A 19,571-nucleotide genomic window follows, 5' to 3' on the forward strand; every position below is an offset into this window, starting at 1 on the left:
CAAATCTGACATTTGCATATTTGCACAATATGGGGGGTCCATTTCACGCAAATCTGACATTTGCATATTTGCGCAATATGAAGGGTCCATGTCACGCAAATCTGACATTTGTATTTTTGCAAAATATGAGAGGTTGATTTCAAAAAGTCTGACATTTGTATATTTGTGCAACATAGGGGTTGATTTCACGCAAATCTGACATGTGCATATTTGCGCAATATGAGGGGTCCATTTCACGCAAATCTGACATTTGCATATTTGCGCAATATGAGGGGTCCATTTCACGCAAATCTGACATGTGCATATTTGCGCAATATGGGGGGTCCATTTCACGCAAATCTGACATGTGCATATTTGCGCAATATGGGGGGTCCATTTCACGCAAATCTGACATGTGCATATTTGCGCAATATGGGGGGGTCCATTTCACGCAAATCTGACATTTGCATATTTGCGCAATATGAAGGGTCCATGTCACGCAAATCTGACATTTGTATATTTGCGCAATATGAGGGGTCAATTGTGCGCAAATCTGACATTTGTATTTTTGCGCAATATGGGGGGTCCATTTCATGCAAATCTGACATTTGTATATTTGCGCAATATGAAGGGTCCATTTCACGCAAATCTGACATTTGTATATTTGCGCAATATGAGGGGTCAATTTTGCGCAAATCTGACATTTGTATATTTGCGCAATATGAGGGGTCCATTTCACGCAAATCTGACATGTGCATATTTGCGCAATATGGCTGTTTTAGATATACCATAACCCAGCCTTAACTCTAATGGACTTGCAAAATCATGGGTAGAATTTCATGCAGCTACGTCGGACTCAAAGATTCTTGTGAGGAACTACGGGTTCAATTTCAACCACTGTCTACCTCGGTGAACGATGCTCGAAAAACCATGAAAAGCCTTAAGGAGCCTCGGGATGCCGCTCGTACCGGCCTCCAAGGTCAGTCTATTCTCCTAGCTGTTATCTTTGCTCTTATCAGGTTGTAACTTCGAACTATTGAAGTATTTCTTGACGGGCGTCTGTCCAAAGTGGGCAAGACGAGGACAGTTGTAACCAAGCTACAATCTGAACTTACTGGGAGTGAGTCACATCCCCATATGGGAAAGCAGCACCACACGTCATGCGTGCAGCCCAACAGGTGGCCGATCTCCTGCGTGAAAAATTGAAAAGTACGGGTTCTGAGCTTATGAATACCCGGGCGCGCGTCAAGAAACTGGAAGGGCAGTTTAGGAATGACAGAAAGTTGATTGCCTCGTGGGGAGGTCGAAGTGAAGAAGGAAGATGCTTCAGAGGCGCTGAATGGATTGTCGTTGTCACCTACGAGTGTACCATGGAGTGGGTGCTCCATGGTCCTTCTCCCTCAAGTAGGAAAGGACCAGAGCGCTGTCTTCATCCACGGTGAATACGTCCTCGTCGTCTGGAGTCTTACAAACAGAAACTCTGATCAGCATGATTGTGCCATCTTCCAGTAAATCCTTCTTGGAAACAGTACTATGAATATTCCTATTATTTGTAACCACGAAGTCACAGCTGCGTATACGAGACGCCAAGCTACCATCTCCTGGTTCTTTCTTGTACAAACAATGGGGGATCAATCACGTCGCGGCTTCTTCCCTTTATATTGTGGCGGAGGGGACGTTTCATCTCCCGGTCTAAGCCTCTTCTGCTTCAGGAGATTGGAGAGCGGACAAAGTTCTATGCCACCAGCACGCCGTTGCGCATCATTAAGATATGCTGCCGCTGTTGTGTGCATATCGTTCAGAAGAGTATCGTCAAGCACTAGCGAGGGAAACCCTGCCTCCGCCTTTTCATAGCCAAGTCGGAGAGCGTCTGCGAAATCAGGAATACTAGGGCCGCAAACATCAAAGCACGTCTTTGTAAGGAGATTCTCAAACTGCTTTCGTCCAGTGAGGGTGAAGAAAAAATGGCGTGATGTCTGGCCGACCGTACCAGGGAAGGCCGCATGGTATCTTTCCAACTGAGCATGCGCATCAAAGGAATGGTCGGCGTTCGCCGTCTTCGTGTCCGTGTAATAAAGGAAAATCCAGGTAAAAGCCCACCATACGGATTCGATGTCGTGCAGGAAATTCATGCGAAATGAAGGTCGGTCCAGATTGCGTGCGGCACGTGGGAAGAAAATGTAACTCTGGATTTCTACTTCCACCGCCATGAAATGCATTGTTCCCTGTCAACGAGTTAACAGTGAAAGAGATCATCTTCAAAAAATCTTACCGTTCGAACATCATTAGAAGTGTCTGAATCTATCTCCTTCGCGTACTCGAAGTCACTCAACTTCCCCTCACCCTCGGCCCAAATTGCGTTCCCGACGCTGAAATCGTGATGAACCCAGCCTGCTTTGTGCAAATAATACAAGCCTAAGGTTGAATGAGCGATTGAGGAAAGGAGAGTGACAGTGGTTTGCTCACCCATAAGTGCACCGGACAAGCAAGTCAGATTATCGGCCAAAGAGGTGACGTCCTTGAGAGCGACTCCGACATCGTGGAAGACAGTGCGAGTATGGACTCTGCGTGGGATGCCAGTGTCTTGTCGCGCAATAATGTCCAATTGTGTGCGACGAAAGGCAGACAGCCGACCAGAGTCGGGTACGTTGCCTTTGCTAGATAAATGTGGTTTCGTGGAGAGGTTAGGATTGGGGTTGATGGTCACCCACTTCCAGGTACGATTGGGCTCTTCTGCAACCGTAGGGTCCAGCGTCATGTCTAGGGTATCATTGATCATGACACTCTCCCAAAGCCGGACTCCAACGAAGTGCCTCTTGGCATTCGCCAACTCATCCGGTTGCAGCTTCTTCGCACAGGAAGCAAAAATATTTTTTAGGATCTCGCCCTCTGATTGACGTCCAGCGTCTCTCCATGGATCTTTGACGGCAACTTTCTTTCCCTCGGCGTCCATAGCTTCGTACACACGAGTTCCACGCCCAACCATAGAGTCTGCGCCATAAGTTGCAAGTTCACGTGTCGTGATGAACACTTCGTCCCCGAAAGTGAACTTGTATTGGAAAACCTCCCCATCAAGGATCCGCTCGACAGTGGGGTCCCATCCGAGCTCTTTCACAAATCCAAGAGCGTAAAAGAGCGAGATAACACCATCAATATTCTAGATGTGACATGCCTGTTAGCGCACTAACACTAACGCGATATGTTTGCGTACCTCGAAAAAGTTGATAGGTTCTGTAACCGCAAGGAGCGCGCAATTGCTGAGCCAGTCTCAATTGCGTGTCCTCGATTGTGATACCAAACGCAAACCGACGAAGAGGATCCTCGCGCATGATATTGTGAAGGCTCCAGATTATTTTCTGTTCGTCCTAGAGTAGGCTTTATGAGCGGATGCCGACAAGATCTGTAACAACTTACATCTTGGAGAGACTCAACATCCCGTCCCTTCTTGAACTCGAATGGCACAGCAATATCGAACCAATGGATCTTGGGCTCGGTTTTTTCGTTGCTACGTACAAGGTATCCATCAGGCCTGGAAGTATTGTTGCGCTGCGAGAGGGGTGTTTCATTTGGGTTCGCTACAAAGGACACTCCGTGTTCCGGGACTTCCGCCAAAATTTCAGCGATGATGCGACCGAGGGGCTTAAACGCATTCTCTTCGGACTCTTTCGATGTGGCAGGTGGGGTAAAGTCTGTCCATCGCAAGCCACTCTCGTCGTCGGTGAGAATCTCGCACTTTGTCAAGTTGTTGCGTATCCGCTGCAGATCCGGCTGAGAGGGTCCGGCACCAACACATTTCACCAGGCAATTGAATGGAACCTGCAGATACCTTCCCAAATCAGCGAGAACCGCAATGCGGCCTAGTTTCAGATCCCCCGTGCGATAATCAGATTGTGAGGTATGACGAGCGACTGGAACTGTATCTGGCGATAACATTGGGGAATTCTGTGATGTGAGAGGTCCTGACATGTTGCTACTGGAGAACGATAAGAACAAAGGAGTATCATGTTGGCGTTGAGTCAAACTGCACCAGTGAATGTTTATGATAATTATTTAGCTTTTCGCACGGGTGTATCTGAATCGTTGTGGAACACCACAACCACAAAATTGTCATCGGAGAGTGACCTTGTACGACCAAGGTAATTAATATTGATTCTACATCACAGATGTCCTTTACGCCCAGGCTGTTAATCAATCACATTAGCACTCGGACTTGAAAGGCAGCAGCGAAAGACAGAACCTCATGATGACAGACGAAATTATTTCCATCATCAATCACGGTACAGCAGTCTTTACAGTCGCATGGTGTGACTGATAGGATCGTGCCTGTAGGGCTACAGTAAAACCCGAAATCATTCTTGTTGTTCCAACCTTTGGGGTCCGCCGAGCACTGCACTGGATCTGTGGATAAACCGTAAGTACACAGTCTAAGGTCTGCACGTAGGCAGCAAGAGTGCTCACACTTGGAGTCGCAGGATTGGCCCACGTGTGTTACCGTCATGTCTTCGGATTCGATAGCTACTCCAGCCATTGCTGTGGCAGAAATGACAATGGTGGTGAGTGAAGTAAATTTCATGGTGGAGTTGTCTGAGCCGAAACGAGTAGAGTGACTTTTATACACAATTAGTGTATGGTGCAACCAACCACTTTTATTGTCGTATGCTCAGGGACAAACCGGATACTCCCTCATGCTCTGCGGCATTCCTTCACTTTCTTTTACGCAGTGACACGCAAATGAGTGACCAGACCGGGCTAATGTTGTGGGCAGAACTATTCTAAGGTAGTCCTGGCGGCAGAACCTGGCAGAACCATGTTTTGCGAAGATCGTGCTACCACTCGATAGCAACATAGAATCTTCCCATCTTCGTTTCGAGTGCTCTTTCTTATAAAAATTCCTTTCCATTTATGTCCCAGTCTGAGGCAAACTCCATGCCCATCACTTTTTCTGCGTTACGAATATCTTTGAGTCGAGCAACCTCGGCATCAATCTCATCAAGCAAGATCAATTTAGGACCATTCTCACCGGAGAGACTGTTGTGAAGAAACAAAATGCAAAGTCGATCTGGGTTGCTTGGCAATCTCTGTATAACTGCCTGAAAGTTTGTTTGTATGTATGTGAGCGACGAGCGTGACATTGCGCTGACTTGCTATTCCCAAGGTGGATATATGATACCGAAGGCTAGCACGTGAGGTGCTCGAAACATCAATGCGCGTTCAGAGCTCGCTGGCCTCCGGACTTCGTAGCCGTTTTAGAGAGTCTTAAAGCTTCTCAATTGATGCTATCATACACTGAACTGGTTGTGCATATGCAGGAGTCCTGCTACATTATGTCTCGGAGGTTCTGCCCTGCCACGTGGCAGAATGGCAGAGCTCTGCCCATAACACTACCCGTCCCTAGTCCTCGTCCGGTTCCCGGAAGTTGCGTCACCTCAAAGCACGAGCAATTGCGTATGTAAGACCCTGAGGAGCCCCTAGCACTGACCTTTGTTATATTCTGTCTTGCCTCCACGACCAACACGAATGCTACGTCCACTGCTTGCTAAATTTCAATGTCTATCGTTGACCTGCTAACCCTCTGGCCTCTTCATTCGTCCCTTCAGCATTAACCAAACGAACACTTCCATGTCACTGTCTGTTATGAAGAATCATCGAAATACTTATATCATTACAGCGCACATCACACCCCTAATACAAACTGCACTGCCGGGAATTGTGTCATTCATCCTCTACTACTCCACAGGACTACTGGTGTTCAAGACGTTGTCGTCAACGTGCCGTGACACATCGGTTAGATTATGATTATGTAATATCAGTCTAGCCAGACTCAGTGCCAAATTGATACTAGGTCACAGCGTTCCCGGCCAGAGAGTCTTGTGCTTACTAGACAAGCAAATTAACACTCGGACTCCAGAGGCATCATGGGAAGACAAGCTCACATCCTTGCACTCGTAGCCCTGTTTATTATGACTCACTTCACAACAGTTGTGGCAGGAGCATGGCATGTCTCTTTCGATCGTCAGGTAATCCCCGCAGTAAAACGCGAAATCGTAGTTGTCGTTGTAACTTGGGTAGCCCTTCGAGCATTGTACTGTACCTGTGGATAAACTGTAAGTACGCGTTCTGAGGTCTGCACGTAGGCTGCAAGAGTGTTCACCCTTGGGGCTACAGGGTAGGCCCTCGGGAGGGCCCTGGGGAATTATGATAATGGAGTCTTCAGATGCGATAGCTATTCCAACCATTGATGCGGCAGAAATGACAATAGTGGTGAGTGAAGTGAATTTCATGGTGGAGTATTGATGGTGTTTTCTAGGCTGAAACGAGGAGCACGGCTTTTGTACACGATTAGTGTATGGTGCAACCAAACACTTTCATTGTATTCTCAGGGACAAACCGGATGCCGCCTCATGCTCCGTGAGTCCGTGGCATCTTTTCATGAAGTGACACGCAAATAGGCGGTTTGCAGAGGAATTTCTCTCCATCCTCATCTCTTAGTCGAATCGCTGAGCTGCGTTAGGACGGTCGGTGTCAACCACCTGCTCACCCTTGGCACCACTTGTAAAAGGTACCAACGGCCTTTTAGGGTAAGTTTCGTTGTAGGTAGTAACCTGCCTGAAGGCTTACCTCCACACGGCGGCCTCCCCTTAGATCCTGTTCAGGTCTTTAGGATTGTCGTGCACTAGTATTTCATAGAACCTCCAGCGAGGAGGAGCCAGGAGATTGTTTTCCCACTCCTCGCGCCTTGCGAGCCATTTGCACTCGAGGCTCTACTTCTGTCAGTGTCGTTTCTCACATCATCAGTAAATCACACCCCGAATACAAACTGCACTGCCGGGCATCCTCTACTACTCCACAGGACTACTGGCGTTTAAGACGTTGTCGTAAACGTGCCATGACACATCGGTCAGTCTTGATAACTCTAGATTATGATGATGTGTTATCAAAATCGAGCCAGACTCAGTGCCATATTCAAATTGATACTAGGTCACAGCGTTCCCGGCCAGAGACTCCTGTGCATAAAATGCTAGACAAGCACATGAACACTCGAACTCCAGAGGCAGCATGGGAAGACAGGCTCACACCACCACAGGAGTAGCCCTGCTTATCAGGACTCACTTTACAACACTTGTGGCAGTCGCATGGAAGGTCTTGTACGATCGTCAGCTCACCATCCTTTGATAGTTTGATCCACATTCTTCACCTGAATGCAACAATCACGCCGACGCCACGCGCCATGCTGAGGGATCCGGAATCAAAAACATGATGAATCGTCTATTCTCTCGCTCCTCCACTCCCCAGGGCCATGCTCCTCGCCCAAGCAATATCCCCCCTGTGGACGTCTCCGCCACACGAGGCAAACATGTAAGTTTTCCCGACCTTTCGACATCCACATCGTAATGCTGACATTGTCTCGCAGCGCACCGCTAATGCCCACACTGCAAAAAGGGACAGGCGGCTGAAGTCACAACGTCCTCCTCGCAATATAACCTACACCTCTCACGCTGGAGCATCAAACAGCAACACACCACCACCAGGGACATCCAATGCAGTCGGTGGAACTACCTTAGTAACCTTGCAGATCAGAAGTAGTACTGGACCTCCTGCCCCGCTAGTCATCGCACATGCTCCACACGCTAGCTGCTTTGCGGTTCTCGCAAGGTTCTTCCCGCGTCTATGACAATCCACTTCACGTTCCCGCTAGGCTTCTTGTCCTTTCTGAATATTTTCTTTGGAGCAGATGTATTAATATGAAAGATATCTATGCAATTGATGATGTTCCCGGTAGACGACTACCATCATAAGCAGCATTCTCGTTCAGTCAAACAGACACTAGTCATACCTGGATTGCTTGTGCTAACGGAGCAGATAATGATACGCAATACTTGCATGGGCAACCTAGTGTATTAACAAGGCATCTGTAGACTGTCGCATACAAGGAACGTAGTGCATTGCGTATCCTGATTTCAGCATAAGCATAAAGTACTTCAAAGTCGAACACCGTTTAGGCGGAGAGCAGCACGCAGACAACCGACTACATACTAAATCACTACAAATTCTCTTCACAAGTGTCCACAAAATCAGCACCTGATACGACAGATGGGTTTGCCGAGAGCAACTGATCTAAAATGGAATCAACTAGATCCGAAGAGGAACTGAAACGGTGAAACCTGCAACTTCACAACACGCTGTACGACCGCGATATTTAGAATACGTGTCCGAAGACATGCACTCACCGTAAAGTAGATATGTTGTAGCAACAAATTGCGTAGGTCTGCCAACTGATCAAACAAGAAAGGACCCATACGAACACCTGAATGATATGACTGAAAAAAGATATCATAAATAATGGACTGAACATCTATGAGACAATAAAACTGCCCCATTAAGGGACGAAGACTGAGAATGGACCAAGTCACCAATCAATTAACACTCACGCATCGGACACGTCGATGGAAGGCCATGTATGTGGATGTATTTTTAACTCGGAGCGTCCGGAGTACTAAACGGTAGCTGTAAGTGTAAGTAGTACGCCTACATAGTAGCGGCGGTTCAATATTCAATGTTACTGGTCACGCGCAGGTAGTGACGAGTCTACGACGTTTGGTGCGCACAGCCTTGTAGCCCACTGCTTGGTGGCCTCGTTGGAAACATTGTTATCCAAATATTTCTCTTCGCCGTTGACCGCAGTGCACTACAACGTCGAGCACGACCTAATCGATCATACATTGTCGTGTCTTTAACTGATGGTCCACCGTCCTCCGGACTCTCGTCTCCTGTCCAACCTCATAGCACACGAAAAGGAGTATACGAAACATTTATCCGCTCTTTTCCCTATATCACATGCTGCTCTCGCATCCCTTTCTGCATTCGCGGCTGCCTCACCTTCAGCCATACCTAGTAGTTCTTCTATCTCTTTAGCGCAAACTATTGCCACCATTGTTGATATCCTCTCCGGCGCGGACGATGCTCTTCAGCTTTACAATAAGGCGGTCGAGAACTGGCGCGATCAACTTGCCCACTTGATAAAGCTCGAGGAAGACATAGCAGCCATTCTCCGTGACAGGGAAATTCTGTTCGTCCCAACTCTTTCTCCACCAGCTCTCCGCTAACCTTTTTTCAGCGTAACCCGGCTGATCAAAGTTTCCAAATCCTCCAAGACCACACGGGATCCTCGCTTATCACTGATTTTACCATCTGGTTCTACCTCGTTCACATCACTCCCTTCTACCAATTCTACGTTACATGGCTCTTCGAATACCAAAGTTCTGCAAACTCAAGAGGAGCTGCGCGCATGTGAGGCTCATCTGGCTACTAAAGAGCTGGAGTTAGAGGCACTTCGGGTCAGCATAGCCAGAGAAGGTCTCGGTGCTCGCTGTCGGGCTCTTGTTGATTGTGGGTGGGTTTGGGGTGAAATGGGGAAGGAAGGTCTTCGGGCGTTACAGACTCTCAATGCTTCAAGTTCTGATACTCAGGGTGTGCCGCTATACTGTTTTTTTTTAGATCACTTACTCACCAGCGTGATGCACACGTATCCAGTTCCAGAACCATCCTTGGCGTCATTTCCATCGCATTCGCCCTTCACGTCCACCACTCCCAAACAAAAGCCTATACCTTCTGCGCTACCTGCTCGTCTTACACAGGGCCCCATATCCTACTCCTCTGACATTTCCTCCCTCACACCTTCTCAAAGTGCTTCGCAACAACACGATGGGCCCTCTCATGGAACTAGCCAAGAAGGCGCGGTTCCTGATCATCCAAGCTCCAATGGTCATGAAGATGTAACAATCAATATTCCTCCTGCGCATTCCATATCCGAACTTACCATGCCCACTGGTGTCTGTTCTCCGTCCCCTGTCAAAGCACCCTTACCTGAGAGTTCAACAGATCTCGAGATCCATCCCCTCCTACGTAGCAGTAGCACACAGCGAATCCGCCGTCCATTATCCAGACGCATAAGCGAGATAGATGAAAATGAGGGGCCTGCTGTCATAGCAAACTCCGACTTCACATTCCCTGACAGTGCTCGCGGTGCAGACGATAGCAGTGAAGAGGAGGAGACTCAAGGCCCCTTAGAAGTCGTCGACAACGATCCATTCAGTCAATCCAAGCGGTTATCTCTACGTCACGAGGTATCTCCGGACGCTGTTGAGCGCACATCCAAGCGTAACGGTAAACAGCGGGAGCATATGCCATCCATGAGTTTCTTCGGCTCTTTGCGCGGTTTATTCAAGAGCTCGCACAAGGACCAAACTCGTGTAGAATGGACTGACGCTACAGATTCCCCGCATGCGAGTCCAAGCAGAAAAGGCCAGAAGGGCTGGTCTACACGAACAGATGCAAATCTGAAGGCTTCCAGATCTCAAGACAGCTCAGAGTCTGAGCCTGAGAAAACACTCAAGTCCCCTCTGCCCTCAAGAGGTGCGAAGTTGCGCAAGGGCCGGTCACAAGCTATAGCCCTTGCATCATCCAGCGGATGGCAGACTGATGGACCCCCTTCTGCAAGTCCACGCACAAGCATCAGGCGGAAAAAGAAGAAGTCGATTGCAGAGCTAAAGGGCAAGGACGGTGGGTATACAGATGGCGAGCTCGAGGCAAACATTACAATTCCTGCCGGCCTCCCATCTCGGAGTCAGTCGGAAGTTGTTACCCGACGTCCATCTGTAAAGCGGCAGATGACCCCAACCTCCAGCCCCCAGGCTCAACCACTCGATCTTTCACGTGCCTCCTCACTCTCAACGCGAAATAGCGTAAGGTCGGCCCCAAATCAGGTAGCAGTTAAGTCGCAACATCGCAGAGCCACTACAGACCTCGGCAACGGGGAAACACCTCATGAAGGTTTTCCACGACGGTCGGCCTCCCTCACACATAATACTGCACCCCAACACTTGGGGGATTCTCCTGGAACTGCGAGATCAAGATCCAGGCGTGCAGCCAAAGTAGTAACCATACATCCTCTTCCAGTGAAAGGCAGCACTAGTGTGAGTCTTATGAGCGTCGTTGAAGATGTCGCACGACAGAATCGCACTGGTCGGGGTGCCACAACTCCGGGCTCATCGAGTCCACCTCCAGGTACAACAAAACTTGAGGTCCCGCGTGCCCCGATACCAGGTGTTCCTACCAATGCGACGTGGTCCTCCAAAGTTTCAGATGATCGACTTCCTGTCCGCTCAGGATCATTGGACATTCCCCGCGCACCAGGGTCGGTTTTTTCTGCATCTCAGTCCTTCCCAGTTGTTTCAGGTGCACACGGAACAGCGAGACCTAAACACGAAACTGCACCTCGTCGTCCGTCTACAGGAAAGGGGAGTGGTCCAGCTGCAGCTTCTGGAAGCGAATCCAGAAAAACCTCTCGACCAGCTGTATCGCCTCTTCGTTCAGCTCTTCGAAATTCCAGCCGTACACCATCGCCCAGCCCAGCCCAATTATCAGAGATGCAAAAGCGAGGAGCTGTTTTGCGCGCTGAGGATAGTAAGCCTCGTGGACGAACACCAGAGCGGGATGAACCCGAGGAGCGCACTCCAAGACCAGCTCGGCCTGGGCAAGCCAGTGAACTGAATGATATTTCGATAAGAGATTCAGTTTCGATGATATCAATATCATCCTATAGAACGGCGGAGGAAAGTCCTATCGAGGGAGGGTCAACTCCCCCGGCTCCGCAACATGACACTGAGTCATCCACAGTCTCCACTGAAACACCGACAAGACGGAAGAGTGTTCGGGTATCTCTTCAGCCGACATTCTCTCCTACTCCACCTGCTCTGGAAGATGATGAAACCCATGGCCGTTACCCCTGGAGCTCAACGAAGGATAGTGACAATCGCGATGAATCCAGAGAACCCGTCATATGGCAAGACTCAAGCGACGAAGATGAGGAGTACAGTCGTGCACGGAAACTACTTAGTAGAGCCAGTAAGAAAGGTAAAGGGAAGAAGAATGTATAGCTTGTTACCGAATCTGAAGGCATTCTGAGCTCAAACACGGATGCCGCTTTACATCCCTTTTGGCCCTTGATCGACTATTTGTTCTTCTCATTCGCAGTCCTTAGTTAATTGTTACATACCTTCGCATATAATTTTTACGTTTGTTTTGTTTTGCACTTACTCTTATACATATTCTACATACATTGACTGGATCATCGCTTTCACATATGCGCCGTGCAGTCGGATCGATTAGGTAAAAGAAGCAGTACAAACACCGACAATCTCTGCTCGCCGTCCCGTCCACCCAAGTTCCTCCTTGTCTTCGTCGCTTCCTCACCGAGTTTATCTTACCCGCGTTATCCGCGTTTCCTGATCTTTATTCACGTTATTTGTACAATCTTTACTTGCTACCATGGCTGAAGAGCTGCAGCAAAATTCTCAAGGACAGGAAGGCTTTAAGCTTGAGGAGAACGCGCCAATTAATGTCAAGGTACGAAAATTGATGGCATCGCATCGATTGACGCGACTTCCCATCTTACAACGGATCGCAAGTCTGATCTTCTCCCCAGGTTGTAAGCTCGACCGGGGACGAGGTTTTCTTCAAAATCAAGAGCAACACCAAGTTGAGCAAGCTTCAAGGCGCTTATGCTACTAAAGTCGGTAAGGATGTGGGCAGCATTCGGTGAGTAAAATTTTCCAACTTGTCTCTCAGAAGTTGAGCAGGTGGATTATTACTGGCCGCATAAACTGCATTGGTTCTCGGTTTGCTGAACAATCCTTAATCAGATTTTTGTACGACGGGTCCAGAATCAATGACGATGATACGCCTGCAAGCCTCGAAATGGAGGACAACGGTGAGTCTTTTTACTATCGTGTATCCGTTTTTTCTGAAATTACTCCTATCTAGATACGATTGATGTGATGGTAGAACGTGCGCACTCTTCCAGTTTCTTCGTTGCTTTCCTAATTTTTGATCTCAATGTCTTCTTTTTGGATATGCAGAGGTTGGCGGTTCATCTCCTGCATATTTGTACAGTGGTCACCCATAATTGTAACACTACGGTTTATTCGCTTTCCTTGTCAATCTGACCAATATTCATAATATTGCATCGACCGATATCTTTTGGATGTATCACTAGCGCTCAGCTCTGACGGGGAAGTTGTCTACTTCTCTCAAGAATAAATTCCCTCGTCGCCTGCTCAGCGCTCTGTTGAGTACAATGATACACGTCTGCAGGCGCTGCAGAATCTTTCAATGCTATACTCTTTGAACGCTAATTATGCTTATCTGCCCAACAGCACACTCGTTAACGTTGATTCCGCTCACAGGATCGTCAGCCCTCGACATGGATCATAACTTGGAAGTCAGCATGCCATCGAAATGAGGTGTGTTTACTTTGACGTACCTGGTGCCACTCGTAAAGTTCAAAATTCTGCACAACAGTCCTCAAAAACAGTTTTTTTGACGTCGATGTACTTAATGTCATATCTACTGGAGCATATATTGTCACTTTTAGGGGTGTTGGTCAGTCTTTGAGGCCTGAGGCTTTGCACGTAGCACTGTTGTCATAGGCGCTGAGTACCAAGCTCTGAATCAGCAAATCGGGATACATTGTCATGAAGTACGCTCTTCATTGAGTGCCGCAGAATATCTACGTCGAACGGATATTACAGGCATGTAAATGGAAAAGGTTGAACTCGTGAGGATGTAATGGAGCTAGATAGAACAGGAGGAGTAACGGTAGCAGAATTAAACGGTCTCGCGCGGGAATAAGTGTGAAATGTAACTCCAGTGTTTGAATTATTGAATGAAGAATTGTGAAGTTGCGGGTCATGATGTAGGAGAATGTGAATAGATGATGTCAAATAAGTAGCGTGCAGAAAAAAAACTGAAAACAAGGAATGCTCATGCAGGTCTCCACGCAGTGCCTGGTCTGTCAACCATGTGCGACACTTCTTGCCAACTGGGGGTTCACTAGACGCTGAGGTGCCTTCTAATGTAGCAGGCGCTGTTATGAACGATTGAGCCGCAGTACTGATGTCCGGTCGGCTATCGCCACTTTGTCCTCCATACGGCCCCCTAGGGATTTCTAATCGCTCAACCTCTCGCTCGCGGGAGGTAGGACGAGCAGTGAGGTGAGACGTAGTGGCCTCCGAAGGTGCAGAAATAGAGGGGGTAAAGATGGAGGGGTTCGAGGAAACCTCTCTTAGACGAGACCCAGACCTTTGCCCCACAGGTGGCTTTACTCCAAAAGTATAATTCTCGTTGCTGCTGTGAACTCCCTCTGACCCGCTACGTGAGCGAGAGTCGGACGAGTATGCTGAGTCCTCCTCAAGACGAGCCATAGACGAATTTGCACGAGAGCGTATGGACTGAACAAGATCCAACGAAGATCGTGAGGCGGCTCCGATGCTGTGTATGAGTGACTGCGTCCGCGAACGAACGGCTGATCCGGTACGGGAACTAGACGAACCCGATTGAGAGACAGAGCGAGAACCAGATCGAGAACGTCCAGATTGTGAACGCCCAGAATCAGAGCGATGACCACGACGGCGACGGCTGCTGACCATTGATGATTTCGGGCTGCGAGGACCAACTCCGAGGAGGCCAACACTATCCTCGCCTTCCTCAGCTTCATGGGGACCTTCAGGCACAGGCTGCTCCATCATCTGAGGCTCATCATCTTGGTCTTCTGCCTCTTCCTCATCGTCCTCCCCATCCTCTCTGCCTCATCCTCGTCGATCTCCTCGCTAAGGAAGGATTCATAACCGCCGCCACCAAAAGTCTCTGTATGGTCGCTGTCGATACGGATTCTGGTAGGAGCAGTGTACACAACCGGAGAGGGAGATGATAACACTGGAACAGTGCCTGCACGAGCGCGACCACGACCTGGTTGGGGATGACGAGGGGGCCTAGGTATCGGGCTACCATATCCGGAACTAGGACTGGACAAGCCCGAGCTCATGCCATGCGAATGGGGAGACTCAGATGAGGTATCACGATTGCCAGTAGATTGTGTAGAAGTTGACGTTCGCGAATCTGTTGAGCGAGTATTCGTTGATGGATGTGTCTTAGGAGTCGAGTGTGTACCAGTTGCTGAAGAAACTGAACCTCCACGGGCAGGACGGCGAAGTTGGAATGGGTAACGAGATGATACTGGTTGTCCAAGACTAGACATCGAACCAGAGGTACGTGGTGGAGCTTCGCTGGTATTTTCGACCTCGACCTCGGCCTCCTCGTCTGTCTCCTCTTCATCATCTTCATCTTCATCTTCATCTTCATCCTCTTCGTCGCTATGATCCTCTTGATCATCTTGTGCTGGGCGTTCTGAGCCGCTGGTGAGCGGCGATCTACGCTTTTCCTTCATGGAACTAGGGGAAGGTGGGAAAGGAATTTGATCTTTAGATGACACTTGGGCACCATACCCGGCGAACGGATACGGTAGCTTGAGTAGAGGTGCTGAAGGACCGATCATCTCCTTATCCTTCGATGATCTCTTTACAACTTTGGGGATGATCTCGGACAGCTCCGGTGGAGGTGCTGGCGCCTCACCAGATCCCTCTCTCGGAAAGGCGAAAAGATCCTCTGAAAGCGCACCGCGTCTTGCTAGTGGTGGTACGGAAGACAAACCGACAGCCGCAAGCACCTGATCAACTTCAAACGGAGGGGAAGTTTCTATGCCTAGCGGTCCTGGTTCATCCTTCTTTGCGGTATCAGACCACCGTGCAGGAGGCTTCACCGTCAAGCAAAAATCATAGGCTTCTTGGATACGAAGACGCGTACAAATTCTCCAGTTCCACGGGAGAGCATCCGTTTCAGAGGCAGCGTCGCTGTTATAATTGGACAGAGACTTCTCACGATCTTCTTCCTCCCATCTGAAGCGCGGTCCACAGAGTCCAGCGCAGGCCTGGCCACTGAGAACCCACAGTCCAATCCTGTTTATGTTTAAAAAAAATCAGAAGAAAGCGAGATATATTAGCCTGTAATCGCTGACCAGCTGAGGAGTAGCACAAGGACACGCCATGCCGTCCAAGCGGCATTGGCAATAAGAACGCCACGGGCGTAAGCCGTTAGTGTGCCATCGGACGCACTGAAGTAAGTTCCATCACGACGATTGAAGCCAGCTTCGAGCATAGCAACATATTCAGAGAGAAGCGGATGTAAATGCGAGTAGCAAAGCTAGGGAGAGTCCCGCTCGAGGTAGTAGAAGCGCAACAGTGGGCAGGTTCTGCGAATAAAACCAGAACGTTTCCGAAATACCATCGCGAAGACTACCATTTTCGCCAAAGAAAGCCGAGAAGCGGATGTACTGCATGAAGCAGAAATTCGTGTAAGACGTCATGGAAGCGAGGTTGAAAGCAGCCGAAGAAAAATATAATGGCGTGATGAGCGGTCGTTCTATATCGTTTTTAGTCTAGAATATAATTCATTGGTAAATAGTACTCACTGACACGCCATCGGCGCCAGAAGGAGTAGATGAGTTCGTATAGAACGAACACCATGGTAATCCAAGCCAGCCAACAAGCTATGTACGCTGCAGCACCGAGTGCCCAATTCTTGCCCGAACCTGGCACACCTGGTGCGGACGGATTAGGAAACCTAGCGATCCTGCGGAATGAAAAGATCAGACTGAGCCTATTAATCCTTAAACGAGATATAAACATACTGCAAGATTAAATACAGCGTTGAAGTCGAAGAATGTTTGTACAGGAATGTGGTAGAAGGTCATGATAGGAAGCAAGTAAAAGTAAAGACGAGTGAGGACAGAAGGGTTCCGAAGCAGTTCGGGTGAAGACCAGTTGACCGAAACCTCGGTGCTTGAGAGTGCTCCTGTATCTTAGCTGCCGGTAACACTAGAGTTCCGCTCACGCCAGCAGTCGTAGCACGTGACCAGACTCGAGGACGTAGAGGGTTGCTCTGTGAAGTCTGGTCCGTGATATCCCGGCGATTATACGGATTAGCGCTAGCCTGCGCAGCGTCCTGGAGGCTCACAACACGCACGGAACGTGGTGTAGCCTTTCGACCACCCGAGAACGTTTCGGGTGGGGGAGGCTCGAACATTCCAACGGAGGAGTGGAAAATTGATCCTGGTGCAGGTGGCGGAGGCCTCCTTGGGAGCCATGAGGGGTAACCTTCTGAACCTTCTGATATCCTCGGATGAGTAGAAGAGGAGGGGCGTTCAGAGACATAGCCTCTGTTGGGGAATCCCCAGGCGCAGATGCGCTAAGCGGAGATTCGGAAGACGTGCTGGGCTGCAGTCGTGACATATCGTTAATAAAATGAAAATATCATGCAAAAGATGAAATAATAAGCGAGTTCGTCAAGACGTAGCAGAATATAAGTTGGTGTCGCGTTAGAGGATTTTTTTTTGGTTAGTTGAATATTAGAAAATGGGATGTCTCCGTGAAAGGATGCGAATAAGACGTAGAGCAAGATGCAGAGCGGGAGGTTAAGATAAAAGTCCCCAAGGTCGATATACCGGAGAGATCTAAAGGAACAGGCAGGCCTCGTGTTCCAAGTCCACGATTAAGAGCCTCGTGTCTTTTCCTTTCGTATAAGTGAACCAAAAGGTGGGAAGAAGGCGCGCACAAAACGAACACGCGCCGCCCTGAAAAACTAAATCTCCTGCCCCCCAAAAAGGAAACCGAACAAAAATGCTTCCGCTTACCAGATCTTCACGGAATTAAATCGGACCTTTGTGATAGCCAATGGCGGATGCAACCTTCGAACGAATGAAAGAGTAAAGTTGAGTAACGACAGAACGCGCAAAGCTTTTGCTAGAAATACTGACAGCTCCCTGCGCTGCCAGAACTTCAATGATCCAAGCTATAGTAGTGACAGAGATGGTGGTACGAGAGAGAGTTTTGTGTATCCATGTGTTTTCCAATGTCACCGTCGTTGCTAGGCGGGAGACATGAAGAACAACAGAAACAATGATAACGTAGCCCGTACTTCACTACGAGTGTTTAATCTAATCAGTAAATAACTTTAATGCAGATGCTGGTTGTCACGGTCTTACGATTCCCTTGAAGTGAAATGCAAGACGTCGAAACCCTCTCCATACACTTCTTCCCAGTCAAAATCGCTCTGCTGGTTCTCCTTACCAAATGCTTCCAAGAGTTTCGAAGCTTCCTCTCCGCCGCCAATTATTGCGTGACCCGCATCACAGAACTTCCCCCTGGCCCCCTGGCCGTATATACGTGATTCATCTCCGTAAAGAAATGTGCCGATATGACGGAACGTGAGACTGATGCGCTCTCCTTTCATGAACTGTTCCTCTGCGGACTTCAAATGGATCGGACGTTTGTCATGGTTAATTGCGTGCAACCATTTCGCATTCGTTTCGAGACCAAGGACGAACATTGAATTGTGAGGCAGCGGAATTTTCTGTGATGGTCGCGGGGTCACGACATTGTCACCCGCTTGTTGCATCCCATCTCGTTTCAAGCGAAGTGTCATCACTCGCTGAGCGCCTAGGCTGACATTAACTATCTTCGACCCACGCACGACATCGATCGTCTTGTCAGAGTGCTCTGAAATGTAGTCCGCACCACTACGGTAGTGTTGAATTAAGACATGGTTCACGGGGTGATCAAGAATGCTCTCTACATGCTTGCGGATGGTAGCTATCGTTGGCGAAAACCGTCGAAGCGGAGGGGACTCATCTGCAGGATGTCGGTAAATCGGAAAGCTGAAGTTGAACAAGATAAGCTGATCGAAAATACGGCGGAAAAAGAAAGCACCTTCCATCACTTGCTATCTCCCCCTGGACCGCCACGCGCCTCGGTACCTCACCGCCTGAACACCCAACAATGTCAAAGTCTGTGCAACACGAGTTGATTGAACATACCACGATGATACATAACATTCCAATCAACCTCGTTTATGATCTGCTTGAACGCTGTGTCACATAATTCAGGGGGAAGCACATTGAGCATGAGGCTAGAGTCCCCTTCTCCAATCTTGTCACCCACACCAAGACTTGAGGGCAGTGTCTGCTTCCTGATACAGAGAATGAGTCACTTTCCTCAATTCTTATTATGTGAATACGCACATCTCTATTATGACCTCAAAAGTCGAAGTGCTTGGGTCAAAGTGCTGGTGGCGGTCTGATTGGAAAAGATACGGATGCTCAAGGGTTACCCGATGCGCAAATCTGTGAGAGATTATCTAGTGGGTGACAAAGGTGTATGAGCGTGGAGTCGTGGACTTAGACGCTGACCGAGTCGCTGTGTATGGTGTACAATAATTATAAAATCAATACTTTTGCATTATGTAATCAGTAACCAGTCCTCTTCCCAGAAACTCGATCAAATTTAAATTATGTATATTGTGCACTAACTTCACTGCCGCTCATATTGGCCCATTTCATTGTGTTATAACACAGCCGCACAATAAGCATGTGAGCAAGTGGGACCTGAGGGAAATAGCGGCTAAAGAAAGTGCAATATTAAAGTTTGTATCTCTCAGAAGGTGCGCACCCAAACACCCACGCCTGCCAACACAAAGACGTCAGGAACCATCAAACGTGACAGTGAGATAGCGTTCGATTGAATCATAACGTACATAAGAGGCGGGATGTGAACACAACGCGGACTAGAGGCAAGAGGAGGCAAGAGGTCGCCAAAGTTTAGCTAACCACAGGCCGTTAGAAGTTTTCCCACGAAATGATTTTT

General features: G+C 48.6%; 1 protein-coding gene across 1 annotated transcript; it reads right to left on the reverse strand.

Annotated features, from left to right (window-relative positions):
- Positions 1–1,610: 1,610 nt before the first annotated feature.
- On the reverse strand, positions 1,611–3,945 carry EDB93DRAFT_1110312 (uncharacterized protein; the record flags this gene model as incomplete). The annotated part of the gene is made up of 5 exons (XM_041448032.1): positions 1,611–2,204; positions 2,252–2,394; positions 2,446–3,136; positions 3,168–3,344; positions 3,394–3,945. 5 exons carry the CDS (start codon positions 3,943–3,945, stop codon positions 1,611–1,613), a joined length of 2,157 nt encoding a protein of 718 aa, XP_041300608.1.
- Between the last annotated feature and the right edge of the window lie 15,626 nt (positions 3,946–19,571).

Source organism: Suillus bovinus, assembly GCF_016758785.1.
Source record: "Suillus bovinus strain UH-Sbo-P2 chromosome Unknown EDB93scaffold_300, whole genome shotgun sequence".
Taxonomy (NCBI): Eukaryota; Fungi; Basidiomycota; class Agaricomycetes; order Boletales; family Suillaceae; genus Suillus; species Suillus bovinus.